At 45.5% G+C, this 12527-nt stretch overlaps 1 protein-coding gene across 4 annotated transcripts in view; it reads right to left on the bottom strand.

Moving 5' to 3' along the window:
* Window positions 1-12527, bottom strand: part of ATP6V1A (ATPase H+ transporting V1 subunit A) — a 32150-nt gene that overhangs the window by 8959 nt on the left and 10664 nt on the right. For all 4 annotated transcript variants that reach the window (XM_053291242.1, XM_053291244.1, XM_053291245.1 and 1 more), the window contains exons 3-10: window positions 11918-12046; window positions 10090-10304; window positions 9329-9466; window positions 8124-8275; window positions 5587-5749; window positions 3833-3941; window positions 2784-2906; window positions 2566-2680 (exon numbers count right to left, since the gene is read on the bottom strand). In XM_053291242.1, the coding sequence (XP_053147217.1) occupies window positions 2566-2680; window positions 2784-2906; window positions 3833-3941; window positions 5587-5749; window positions 8124-8275; window positions 9329-9466; window positions 10090-10304; window positions 11918-12046 (1144 nt within the window). The remainder of the gene's footprint in view (window positions 1-2565; window positions 2681-2783; window positions 2907-3832; window positions 3942-5586; window positions 5750-8123; window positions 8276-9328; window positions 9467-10089; window positions 10305-11917; window positions 12047-12527) is intronic.

Here is a 12527-nt window from a genome sequence, read left to right on the forward strand (position 1 = left end):
ACACCCATCCAGCAGCAGCTTCATAGGTTACCAGTCCACTTCTGGGCTATATTCAAGGTGCTGGTCTTGACCTTGAAAGCTCTATGCGGCTTGGGGCCAGGGAACCTGCCAGACCACATTCGCCCACATGAACCTGCCAGGGCCCTCAACTTAGCATTTCAGGCCCTGCTCATGGCCCCACCACCAACAGAGATTTGGTTGGTGGGGACTAGAGATAGGGCCTTCTCAGTTGTGGCCCCTTGGCTTTGTCCCCCCACCTCCCCAGAAGAGCTTTGCATGTTCCCTCCCTCACTGTTGTTGTTTTTTTTTTTAACACATATCTTTTTTAAGAGGCTTTTAAATGTTTTATCTGCTGCTTATATCTGGTAAGGTTTTGTTGATTTTCAGTTTCTAGCTTTCTATTAACTTGTAATTCAAAATTTTTAATTTTATGTTTAATTTTAAATGTGGTTTTAGCCTGGTAAATTAATTTGTTAAGCCTTATTAATCTTTTACTTTACATTGTATCTGTTTTGTTGATGATGTGAGCTGACCTGAGGAATAGTGTATTGGAAGGGTGGGGTATAAATATTTTAACACAACAACCACCTGGGCACTCCAGCTGTGGTGGAACAATTTATCGTGGCTGGAGATGATGGGAGTTGTGGTTCAAAGAAAGAGCTGGAGTGCTTCAGGTTGCCTACCCCTGTCAAGCATCAACTGAATATTCTAGAACAGGGACTACATAACTCACCCCTCACCCCGACACTGAACTACACCTTCCCTGACTATTGGCTACTGTGGCTGAGGATGATGGAAGTTATCCAACAACAGCTGGAAAGCTAAAGTGGTACAACCCTGTCCTAGAAGCAAGTCCCTCTTGTACAATACAGGGTGCAAACATCCAGACTGGGCTCCAAGGTTTTAGAATGAAACCAGTGCATTTATGTAAAAGTTCCAGTCATTCAGAGGTACTTTTAAAATTGGTTGCAGTTTATCAAACAGGTACAGTAAGAGTGGCCATCGGCCAAACACAGGTTGAAACCATTCCAAGTTGGCCCCAAGTCCAATTGAAAAGTTTCAGAGTAGGTCCACTAGGCAGTCTTCCCCACTCCTTGCAATTCATCCCACTGTGATGTGTACTCCCGCGGATTTGGTTTTGCCTAAAGAGGCCATGGTAATCCTACAGATTCAATTTCTAATTCAAATACTGTAGTTCAGCTTGTACTATAGGAACATAGGAAGCTGCCATATACTGAGTCAGACCATTGGTCTATCTAACTCAGTATTGTCTTCACAGACTGGCAGCGGCTTCTCCAAAGTTTCAGGCAGGAATCTCTCAGCCCTATCTTGGAGAAGCCAGGGAGGGAACTTGAAACCTTCTGCTCTTCCCAGAGCAGCTTCATCCCCTGAGGGGAATATCTTGCAGTGCTCACACATCAAGTCTCCCATTCAAATGTAACCAGGGCAGACCCTGCTTAGCTAAGGGGACAAGTCATGCTTGCTACCACAAGACCAGCTCTCCTCCCTAAATGGAAATAGACGGTTATCCTGAACTTATCACCTGTCTGATTCCATTTGATTCATTTTCTGCTAGGACAGTCTATCAATGGCTACTAGTCTGCTGGCTATAGGCCACAGAGGCACGATGCCTCTAAATACCAGCTGCCGGCAGCAAGAGAGAGGGCATGCCCTCACCTCTTGCCTGTGGGTTTCCCAAAGGCATCTGTTGGGCCACGGTGTGAAACAAGATGCTGGACCTGATAGGCCTTGTGCCTGATCCAGCAGGGCTCTTCTTAGGACAAGAAACTGACAGCTTGATGCACAAACACTTGCAAAAGCTAGCCAGGGGTGGGGCAGGGAGTCAAGAATGGGGACCAGTGTTCCCTGTAAGAGGGATTCCCAGATGTTGTTGACTACAACTCCTCAAATCCCCAGTTGCAATGGCCTTTGGCTGGGGAATATGAGAGTTGCAGTCAACAACATCTGGGAATCCCTCTTACAGGGAGCACTGCTGGGGACATGCACCCAAATGGCAATGGATAACATCCACATTAATGCACATTCTAATGTATCCTCCAGTTCCTAGAAGCAAGGATCTTCAAGACACTCCATGGAGCTTCTGTGAACATTGGAGATGATGGGGCAGAAAAATGAACTAACAGTGCAGAAACAAGGGGACTCGTTTACACATCACTAGTTTTTACCTATCCTGTAACCTCTTCGGACACTGCAAGTGTCTTTTTGCTCTCAAACACACTTTTCATGATCCCTTCTGTTTCACTAATGCAGACATTTCTATCTTTACTTGGCCACTGTTTTTATACCAAAAGTCACCTTCCTAGCTCAACATTTTATGGTTTATTTGCACACTGATTAATTACTTATCTATATGCAAACTAAATTACAAGTCATTGAGTACTTGCAGGTGTGAATCAGTCACAGAATAATCATCACAGAATTTCCTATGACCAGACAGCAACTCAAACATTGCTTTCTAAAGACCACACTTCCATCTGAAAGTCATCAATGGCCAATTCCACCAAGTGTAACAAAATCCAACCAAGATTTGGCCATAATACTCACGCTCCAACAATGCTGATACTCCCTTCCCTCTCTGGGTTTCCCAGACATTTCACTCTACCAGCCCTTTCATAGAAAGAGGCCAGACGGGCACCAAGATAGGCTGGATAACCACTGTCTGCAAATACCAACAAAGACAAGTTGAGTTAGCTTCACTAACCTTAAGGCTGCTCAAAGCTTTGGGACAAATCTAAGATGGCCACCACAATGGAAAGACTCACCAGCAGGCATTTCAGCAAGACGCCCTGAAATTTCTCTAAGGGCCTCTGCCCATCGGGATGTCGAATCAGCCATCATACTGACATGGTAGCCCATGTCACGGAAATATTCAGACAGGGTAATCCCTACAACGGAGAGATAAACAATTGCAGGTCAGCCATCAGACAGAAATTGTGGTCCATTATGGCTTACTGGAGAATAAGGATAAACCCTTCCACAACATTTTTAGACTCTTAGATCTGCACAACAACTGCAGAGTAACTGGATGTTTCATCACTCCTTTGGATTCTTCCTTTGCTCCAGAGACTATGTACTTTCCAATACCATCTGAAAATAGTTTCGACTTATGCGCCAGTCAATACTGACTAGAGAGCAGTATTTGGGACACAAAAGTAACCCCCCCCCAAAAAAAGTCTTACTAGTTTTAAAATAAGTGGGGAAAGTCCATCAGATTCAAGGATAAATGTACTAGAATGACAAGACTGATTTCAGTGCCTACAGTAGCAATAAAACAGCACTTTCCCTTAGTGTTTAAAGCACGTTGCATGCATTCTTAGTAATCCTCTCAACAGTCCTGTAAGGTAGGCCATTAATAGTATCCCTATGTTACAGATATTCATGGCAGAGGCAAGACTGAAACCAAGGACACCTCAGTTCACACTCTTAGCCAGCTTGTGATTGTGAACTCTTTCCAAAAGCCAGGCATACTGCAGCCTAGAACATTGGTTGGCTTTGATTAAATGTACTCAAGGAAATCCCATTGAAATTAAAAAGGCATGCCTACCATGTCTTTTGAATTTCAATGGGACTTTGAGAATAACCAGTGTATGGAAGAGCTAAATCATACAGGTACAGTACTACTACCATAATCAATGGCAAGCAATCCTCCAGAGTCACTCCTAGTCCATATTAATAGGAAGTGTTAGCATTTGGTGATGTGTACACAGAAATCCACAGAGTTCATCGTGATGCTGGGCGATGGCAGCGACCCTTGTTGGGAGACTAAGCAACATCTGAAAAGCCCCACAGAGTCTGTTCCCCCATCTCTTACCAGTGTAGATAGAAGCTTCTCTGGCAGCAACAGGCATGTTGGAGGTGTTTGCTACAAGAGATGTTCTCTTCATAATACTTTCAATTTTGCCATCAACTTCCATTGTGAGCTATAAAGACAAAAGGAAATAAAACTGAAATCTGCTTGACAATGGCCTCAAGTAGGAATCCTGGGTCAAACAGTTCTCAGCATTTTTTGAAATCCAATTACTGTAAGAGTGTTAAATATATGGCTTCAGAGTTTTCATCTCCAGGTCATGCTTGCCCCACATCTCTATGTTCACTTGCTCCAGACCTCCATATCCTGCAGTTGCTCCAAAGTGTTATGCTCAGTAGGAGGTCCATCCATTAACCCATTCCAATACAGATAACTCACTGGGAGTGCCCACCATTTCAAGTGTATCAAACATGTAACAGCAGTGAAATACCCTCCATTTGTGAAGTAACTCAAAGAACAATTGCTGTTCTCTCAGTTCAGTCTGACCATCGGTCTGGACCCCAAAATCCAACCTCTTCACCACATAGTAGCAGCAGCTCAGAGCAAGGTTCGTGGGGATCCAGTGGAATGAATTGTTTTTTAGGACAAAGGTTTTTACCTTTAAGCTCACAGGAGTTGTCCCAAGAACAAAAAGTAGACTTTATACTGCTGCCTCTACTTCTAAAATCCTGTGAATTAAATACTTCTCTTATATGCTTACTGCCACACTTTAAACTGATGCAGAGGTAGGTCTGTATTTCCAAAGCACTTCAAAAGCCATTTCTGTAGCTTATAGAACAGACCTGCTCAACTTTGGCTCCTGCAGCTGTCTTTGGACTACAATTCCCATAAGTCCCAGCCACAGTGGCCAATAGCCAGGGATTATGGGAATTGCAGGCCAACATCTGCAGGAGGGCCGAAGTTGAGCAGCCCGGCTATAGAACAACTGTTCACCTTGACTATATAGAAAGACAGAAGAGCTAGGAGCTGAAGTTATTTTGCCCTGGACAGAGATGCTGGATTTCTCAGATCTAAAACACAATCACTCCTGAATTCAGACCATCCTGCAGAGTGGATCAAGTAAACAGCAAATGCACAGACTAGCCCAAGGCAGAGTATCGTCATCCACCACTTGCTCTGCTCTCCTTCCTGTTGCTGCCGCCACCACTACATTAAGCACCATTCTGCTCCTCCCTTTTGAAGATACAAAAGGGCTCTATGCTGCCATATATAGGGCACACACGGCCCCACTGCTCTCGACTTCATAGGACTGTTATAGCTCTAATAAGGCAAGAAAAGGGAGGAAGAGAAGAAAAGCCAGTGTTCTCCTGCGTACACAAGAGACTTATTTTGAACAAGCTATTGAGTTGTAAACCGCATTTGCCCTAACACTGATCTAGATTCTGTTTTGCCTTCTTATGCATCATCTTTGCTGTCAAGCAACTGGCAGATTTCTGAACCACCATCTAGAAGCAGAGCTGTTCAACTTCGGCTCTCCTGCAGATGTTGGCCTACAACTCCCATAATCCTGGCTACTGGCCACTGCAGCTGGCGATTATGGGAGTTGTAGTCCAAAAACAGCTGGGGGGCCAAAGTTGAGCAGACCTGGTCTAGAACCACCTGCTGGCTAATCACATTCTTGCAGAGACTCCTGGATAAGGTGTACCTCTAGGTACTCCTTCTCTGTTCTTAAGCAAGGGAGCATACTTGGAATTCCTTTAAAAGAGTTAAGCACAAGACCCTTAAGAGATAATAAGACTCCCACCCTTGATACTGACCTCTGGGAAGTCTCTGAGCACTTCAGACATTTCATTTCCTCGTTCCCCACAGCCTACATAGATGATTACATCACTATTGGAATATTTAGACAGAGACTGTGAAATCACAGTCTTTCCACAGCCAAAAGCCCCAGGAATAGCAGTGGTACCTCCTTGAACACACCTAAATGAGAGAGACAGGATAGATTCATATTTAACCCAGACAAAAAGTTAAAAGTGGGGGGGGGGAACAACTGGTAGAAAGGAAGCACTTCAAAAGACAGCACCATCCAAATCACTCTTCTCCAGAAGCTCACACTTGCTTTCCTTCAGGTTGTACTTTAATCTTGGGAAAGCAGACCAGCATTTGAAAAAAAGATTAGAACCGTAAGACAAATGGAAGTGGTATAAACTGATCATAGCTCCACATGCGAGATTGTTCATCGTGTCGAGAAGAAGGACATCTCTGCCAACAGTTGTATCACTACAGGAGGAATCCTTCCACATACAGGAGCCCTCGGCACAGCCAAAGGTCTGAGGAGGGCAATCTGTGCATGGTTGTTTGTGAAGAACTGCCTTCATAATGAAGGATGCCAGCTGTGTGACAAGGACTCCCTTCTCAAGGTACCAAGAGCACTTTTGATGGCTGCAGGCTACTGCTTCAGGGTACTGGGGGCAGAGACCTGTGTATTGATTAGTCTCCCCACCCACACGAGACACCACCTAATGTCCTGCCATAACAGCAGCAGCACCTTTTCCAGCTTGTTGTATGCATGTGCACATGTTTAGATCAGATAACTTTATCACTCCTAATTACCAATCCATTTTACTACAAAAAGACTCCCAATCATACCAGGATTTTTAAAAGGCCCAGGCTCTTCTTAAACAGAATTATTTGCTGTCATCCACACACAATCTGTGATACACCTAGCAATTTAACATCCCATCCCTGCTCCATGCATTATCATCATCAATTTTATTACAGCCATTGGCCAACAAGAATAGAGGTAGCAAATACGTCCAATACAACGATCAATAATCAATGCTAAAACACAACAAAACAAAATACAATCATTCATAATAAGTTACTTAAAAACAATAAGCAGCTCCTGCAATTAAGCACTTGAGATCTTAACCTAATGGCTATATTAAAAAATTTAGCTACAGTTTTTGTAATCTCAGAGCTTAAATCTGCAAGGCAATAATATGTGTAAAAAGCCTCACAACTTCCAGGAAATTTAAGTAACAGAGGGAAAATAAGTTCTTCTCTGGCGTCCCGATACAAAGAACAATATAACAAAACATGGGTGACAGTTTCCAAGAGGCCAGCTCCATGCATTATAAGATTCTACTCTAGAAGCTATGTTAGCTTACAATAGCAAACAGAACACAGAAGTCACTGCACAGCATCTAGACTGAGTAGTCATACCCAAACCCCCTTGAAAGAGACAAGTTAGTCTCATTCATTTCAGTGAGACTTAGGGATGGTGCAGTCCTTTTTTTTTCCTGTGTGTAGCGGGAACTTGGATGAGCCGTCTAATGGTGCAGCGGGGAAGTAACCTGCCTAGGGAACAAGAGGGTGCCGGTTCAAATCTCCGCTGGTACTATATCAGGCAGCAGCGACATAGGAAGATGCTGAAAGGCATCATCTCATACTGTGTGGAAGATGGCAATGGCAAACCCCTCCTGTAATCTACAAAAGACAACCACAGGGCTCTGTGGTCGCCAGGAGTTGTCACTGATGCAACAGCACAATTTTACCTTTAGTGGCAACTTGACCAAGGAGAAAACATACAGAAGAACCCTGTTATTCATGGAGTTTCTGTTCCATGGAGGAGGAGTGAATCCACGAATAACAGGGCATTAAAGTGAGTGTAAATTGGGGCATTAGGTTCTCACACCGCCCAAAGTCATCCCCCAAATGACAAAACAGGCCAAATAAAGTGCTTTACCATTCTCCACTGCCCGTAAGGAGTCTAAGGATGCCTCCCCCCCACAAGCACAGTCACTGAAAATTGCGTTCCCCCCATTTTCTGTTTTAGATGAGCCATAAAATGGTTCCCGGACTCAAAATGGTGGCCGGAAATGACTTCTGAGGTCATTTCTGGCCACACCCAAGGCACGGATATGTGTGTTTAACCTTTTGTCTGCCATCCCCACCACCAATACTGAGGTCAGGTGTCCATTACCTAACCACAGATACGCAAAACTGCGGGTGCTAGACCTGCGATTAAACAAGGTTATCCGGTACAGTCTATCTGAAATGCAAGGTCTTTTCTCTAAATGGTTTGATCTGCAAATAGAACTCATAGTTCAGTTCTAGCAAAAGGTTCTTCAGTTCTTCTATAATGCTTGGAACTTATATCATCCTTTTAGAGCATTTGAAGTATTTTGCATAAGCTTCCTCAGTTACAGTGTTCGTGATCTACTATACTTGTAGAGGGAATCTGTGTTTTTGCTACATGCTCTGTAGCGTATTGAGCACTTTCTGCTGGGAAAAGGCACACTTTGCATTCATAGCTGAAGAAACAGATACTGCGCTGGCAGCTGCTACTTACGGAAAGAGTGCATCAAGGACTCTTTGACCTGTTAAGAGTGGATGGTTGGCAGGTAACTTTTCAGTGACGGGACGCACTTGCCGTACAGGCCAGACCTGGACCATAGTGAATTTCTCTTTCACACCCTCAAATTCCAGCTCTAATACAACATCCTAAAAGAGGGCACCAAAATCAAGCATGAGTAACACACCGGAAAACACTGCTAGCAAAAAACATTGAAAAGTGGGGTACTGCAATGTGGTGGTTGGAATTGGGGGCAGGGCCGAGGGAGCCACCCAACTTGCTGCTCCTACCTCCCCCCACCCACAAGTGACTTACTGGGAAGTCTCTCTCCAAGCTACCTCCATGACATCCATTCAGACACCCCCAGCAATGCTGCTCAGCCAGGAATTCCTGGGTTTAGGAGGTTACCATATACTCAGTCAGACCATCGTCCATCTAGCTCAGTATTGTCTTCACAGACTGGCAGCAGCTTCTCCAAGGATGCTGGCAGGAATCTCTCTCATCCCTATCTTGGAGAAGCCAGGGAGGGAACTTGGAACCTTCTGCATGCAAGCATGTAGATGCTCTTCCCAGAGCGGCTCCATCTCCTAAGGGGAATATCTTACAGTACTCCTACAATGAAGTCTTCAATTCATATGCAAACCAGGGTGGACCCTGCTTAGCAAAGGGAAGAATTCATGCTTGCCACCACAAGACCAGCTTCTCCTCCTCCTTTAGTAGGCTTGAGCTGGGAGAAGCTAGTCCTTGTCCCTTCCCAGGCGAGAGACAGGCAGGAGGACTTTTACTGGGGCAGGCCACTCATTTCTCAAGACATCAAACGCTCCATAAGAGAAAGTACTGGCAGAGTACCGATGTCTGTCCAAAGGCTACTGTCTCTTACACTGCATGCACAGAACCCCAGCTTCCAAATGTCACTAGGGTTTTGTTGGCTCAATAAGTTTATCAACAGAACTAAGTCCAGCCACCTCTACAGGTTCTTTTTATTTTTATTTTAAAGAAGACTGTAGCAACTCCATTGTTTGAGCAAGGCGGCAGCAATATTTAGTATTGAGGAAATAAAAGGAACAAGAGGAGTTTCTTATTTCTCCCTGTTCATTACTATTTTTGAAGCCACTCAGACAGAACCCAAGTGTTACTTATGACAGAAATAGGGTAGTGTGGCAAATTTAATGGGGGCAGGGGGAAGAGACACAACAACTTACAGATGCATCATAATTCCCAGGTGGAGCAACGTACGTTACTGTGCCCCTGTTTCGTGGCGGTAACATGAGCTTGTGTTTGATAAGGGAGTTCTCATTCACTAGGCCATAAATATCTCCACCTGTGATGTGACTGCCAACCTGCAATTAAAAAAAATAAAATGCACAGATACACGAACTTCCATGTAGATCTCACAAAGTCTCTATGCATGTCTTACTGCATAGACACTTAATTCAATTTTGTTAATAGCACCAGAGTACACACAGCAGTAGACATTTGCTGCCTGGTATCCTACAGCCAGTCTAACTTAAGTGCCCATGTTCATGGGATGTTCAGACCAAGCTCATCCTCTCTGCTGCATATTCCACATTACCCACTTAGCTGCATGCTTTATACACCCGCAAAGGACTCAGACAGGCATTTCAACAGATCACCATTTTTTAGGATTCCGTTTTGTAGTGATGTGGATGGGGCTCATTCCTGGATCCGCTTAACCAATCAGTCAGACACAAGGATTGGGAATTATTAATTGAGGCTTTATTGCTCTGCAGTCAGCAATAGGTATTCAATAGGCTCATGCTCTTTCTAAACACATCAGTAGGGACACTTTTCTAATATGACACTGGCTAAAGGGTTTCAGCATCGTCAAGTGCCACAGTCGTAGCAGTGTTTGGAAAGGCAAACCCCCAGCCCAGCTACTGCATTCATCTAACGTAGCAGCAAAAACCTGTCGGACTATTTGGATGCCACCTTTTCAACCCACCCGCAGATTTTTGGCAGGCACGAAGTCCCACTTGACGTCTCGGCTCAGAGCTGTCACGTTGACTCCTCTGGGAATGTAGATACTTTTGGTCTGAGTGCTGATGTCTGACAGAGGCCTTTGAATACCATCAAAAATGGCTCCCATGATGCCAGGGCCAAGCTCCACCGAGAGTGGCTTGCCTGTACGAAGTACAGGATCTCCTACAGAAACGCCAGCTGAAAACCCATTGAGGAAAACCATGTGCTGAAGGTGGTGCCGAACCAACCAGGAAACATGCATTAATTGGTTCCCCGTGCAATCTGTCAGGCCACAAAGAATTCAAACACAGTTTTTAAAACATAAGCATCTGAGTATCTTAGAGGGGAAGGAGGGTGGGAAATCCACATACATAGCAAATCCTCAGACATCACTTGAAACCACCGTTTGTGCCAAGTCTGAGAACCCAAACCAGAGCTGCACAACTTCAGCCCTCCAGCCGATTGCCCGCTTTTGTTTCCCATCTACCCAGAACTCAGCTTCACTTATCCACTTCTGTCTCCATAGGGTGGCCGCCTCTGGAACTGGAGCAATGGCAGGGGCATGGCTTGGTACTTCAGAGAGCCAGGCCCCAGGCCCGCAGATTCCCCCCCTCCCCACACACACACTTTTATAGTTAAGTCTCAATACTAGTCCTCTTCATTATTTTTAGTGCGGGCAGCCGCTGCCAAGAGGACTCATTCTGCACGGGGGCGGTGGGGGGGGGGAGCATGGAGGAGCATTTTCTGAGTTGGCTATCCTGCAACCTGGAGATAGCAGTGTTAAAAATGCACATTTTCTTCTACAAACGGCAGTGGTGCAAATTGAGGGCCAAATGATCCTAGGGTACTAAAAACTTACTCATAGACTCTCAATCTCTATTATTCTTGAGAAATCCTAGAACATAAATGAGCTGCCACTCGACTGGAGATGAGCCAATGTAATTCACAATGGGTGGGGGGGGGAGAAAGATCTGGGAAACTGTCTTGGATAATCGCCAGCTGCAGTGTGGTTAACTGTTGTTTTACATAATACTAGCTGAACCAGAGCAGAGCATCTGTGCCTCTAGTTCTCCGTCTCTCCTCCCCATCTTCAATTCCCCCCGCCTCCCTTCAGCCCCAGTCCCCATTCTGTTTTCCTTTCCCTCCTTTCAGCCGACCTGGTGGCGCTTTCCTTTTCCTCCCTGCCCGCCGCCGCCGGCTTCCCTCAACAGCCTGGCCGGCACTTTCCTTTCCTTGCCCGCCCACCAGCTGGCTGCACCACAGCTGCCTTCCAGCCTGGTGGTGGCCGCTTCTACACCACAGCCAGCCAGCCAGCCAGGTGGTGACCGCTTCTCCTTGGCAGCTGACCAGCCTGACCACGGCCACTTCTCCTCCACGGCCACCCACCACTTCTCCGCCGCAGCCGGCCTAGCAGCGGCCACTTCTCCTCAGTGGCCAGCCGAGCCACCCGCCCCCGTCGCTAATCAGCAGCTCGCAACTCTCGCAAGAGCTGCCGAGCATGGGCTTAGCGATAGGTACGTTTAGGATAATCATATATAGAGATTTTAGTTGTTTTATTATTGCGATTTGTATTGGATTTGAAAACCATTAGGGTTGAAAAGCAGCACAAAAATGTTAGTGTTTGCTAAAAATATATGTAATGTTAATAATCCCAAGATATTGGCAACATTAAAGTAGTTTCTCTTGCTGTTACCAGACCAGGGTGCTCTATCCCTCTGGGATAAGTGATTTCATTCCTCTTCTTAGTCTCACGATTTCCCTTGTACAACACATTCCGAGAGGCAGAGGTCACACTTCACTTGAAAGGATACAGGTTTCTTCATACACCTGGATAGTAGCCATGTCACCTTCTAGCCGGATAATCTCCCCTACAAGCTCGCTGTGGCCAACTCGTAGCAGCTCATACATAGCTGCACCTGCCATGTTGCAGGCAGTGACGACTATGGAGAAGGAAGAAAGAAAACAGCAATACAGATTCAACCAGGGCTGCCCACTTGCAGGCAGGGACAGTTCAGCAGCGCTGCAATTTTCAACACTGTCTTCTGTATATTGTTATTAGAAGCAGCGTAGCCCAAAATCTTAGGTTAAGAGAGGTGTGACTTCTGTTAATGTGATTTTAACCCAAAATCTAATATTAGCTCTCACCAAGGTGGTCAACCTGCATCTGAGCTCACTCCACGTGAAAAACCAGGTTTCAGGGAGAAGCATTTTCACTTAATTCCCAAACCCTGCCCCGCAGTATGCTTGCTTTCTATGAGAAGGGGATCTTTTTGTACTGAGGAGCACTTAATCATGTGAGCCTCCACCTCCAGTGGTAGAGCCCAGTCAAACACCGTAGTGGTCACAATGGCAGTGCCAGAACCCTAGAGCCTGCTAACCGCACAGGGTCAGCTCCAGAGCCAAGGGGAAGCCCCACTCTTT

Source organism: Hemicordylus capensis, chromosome 2 (genome assembly GCF_027244095.1).
Source record: "Hemicordylus capensis ecotype Gifberg chromosome 2, rHemCap1.1.pri, whole genome shotgun sequence".
Lineage (NCBI taxonomy): Eukaryota > Metazoa > Chordata > Lepidosauria > Squamata > Cordylidae > Hemicordylus > Hemicordylus capensis.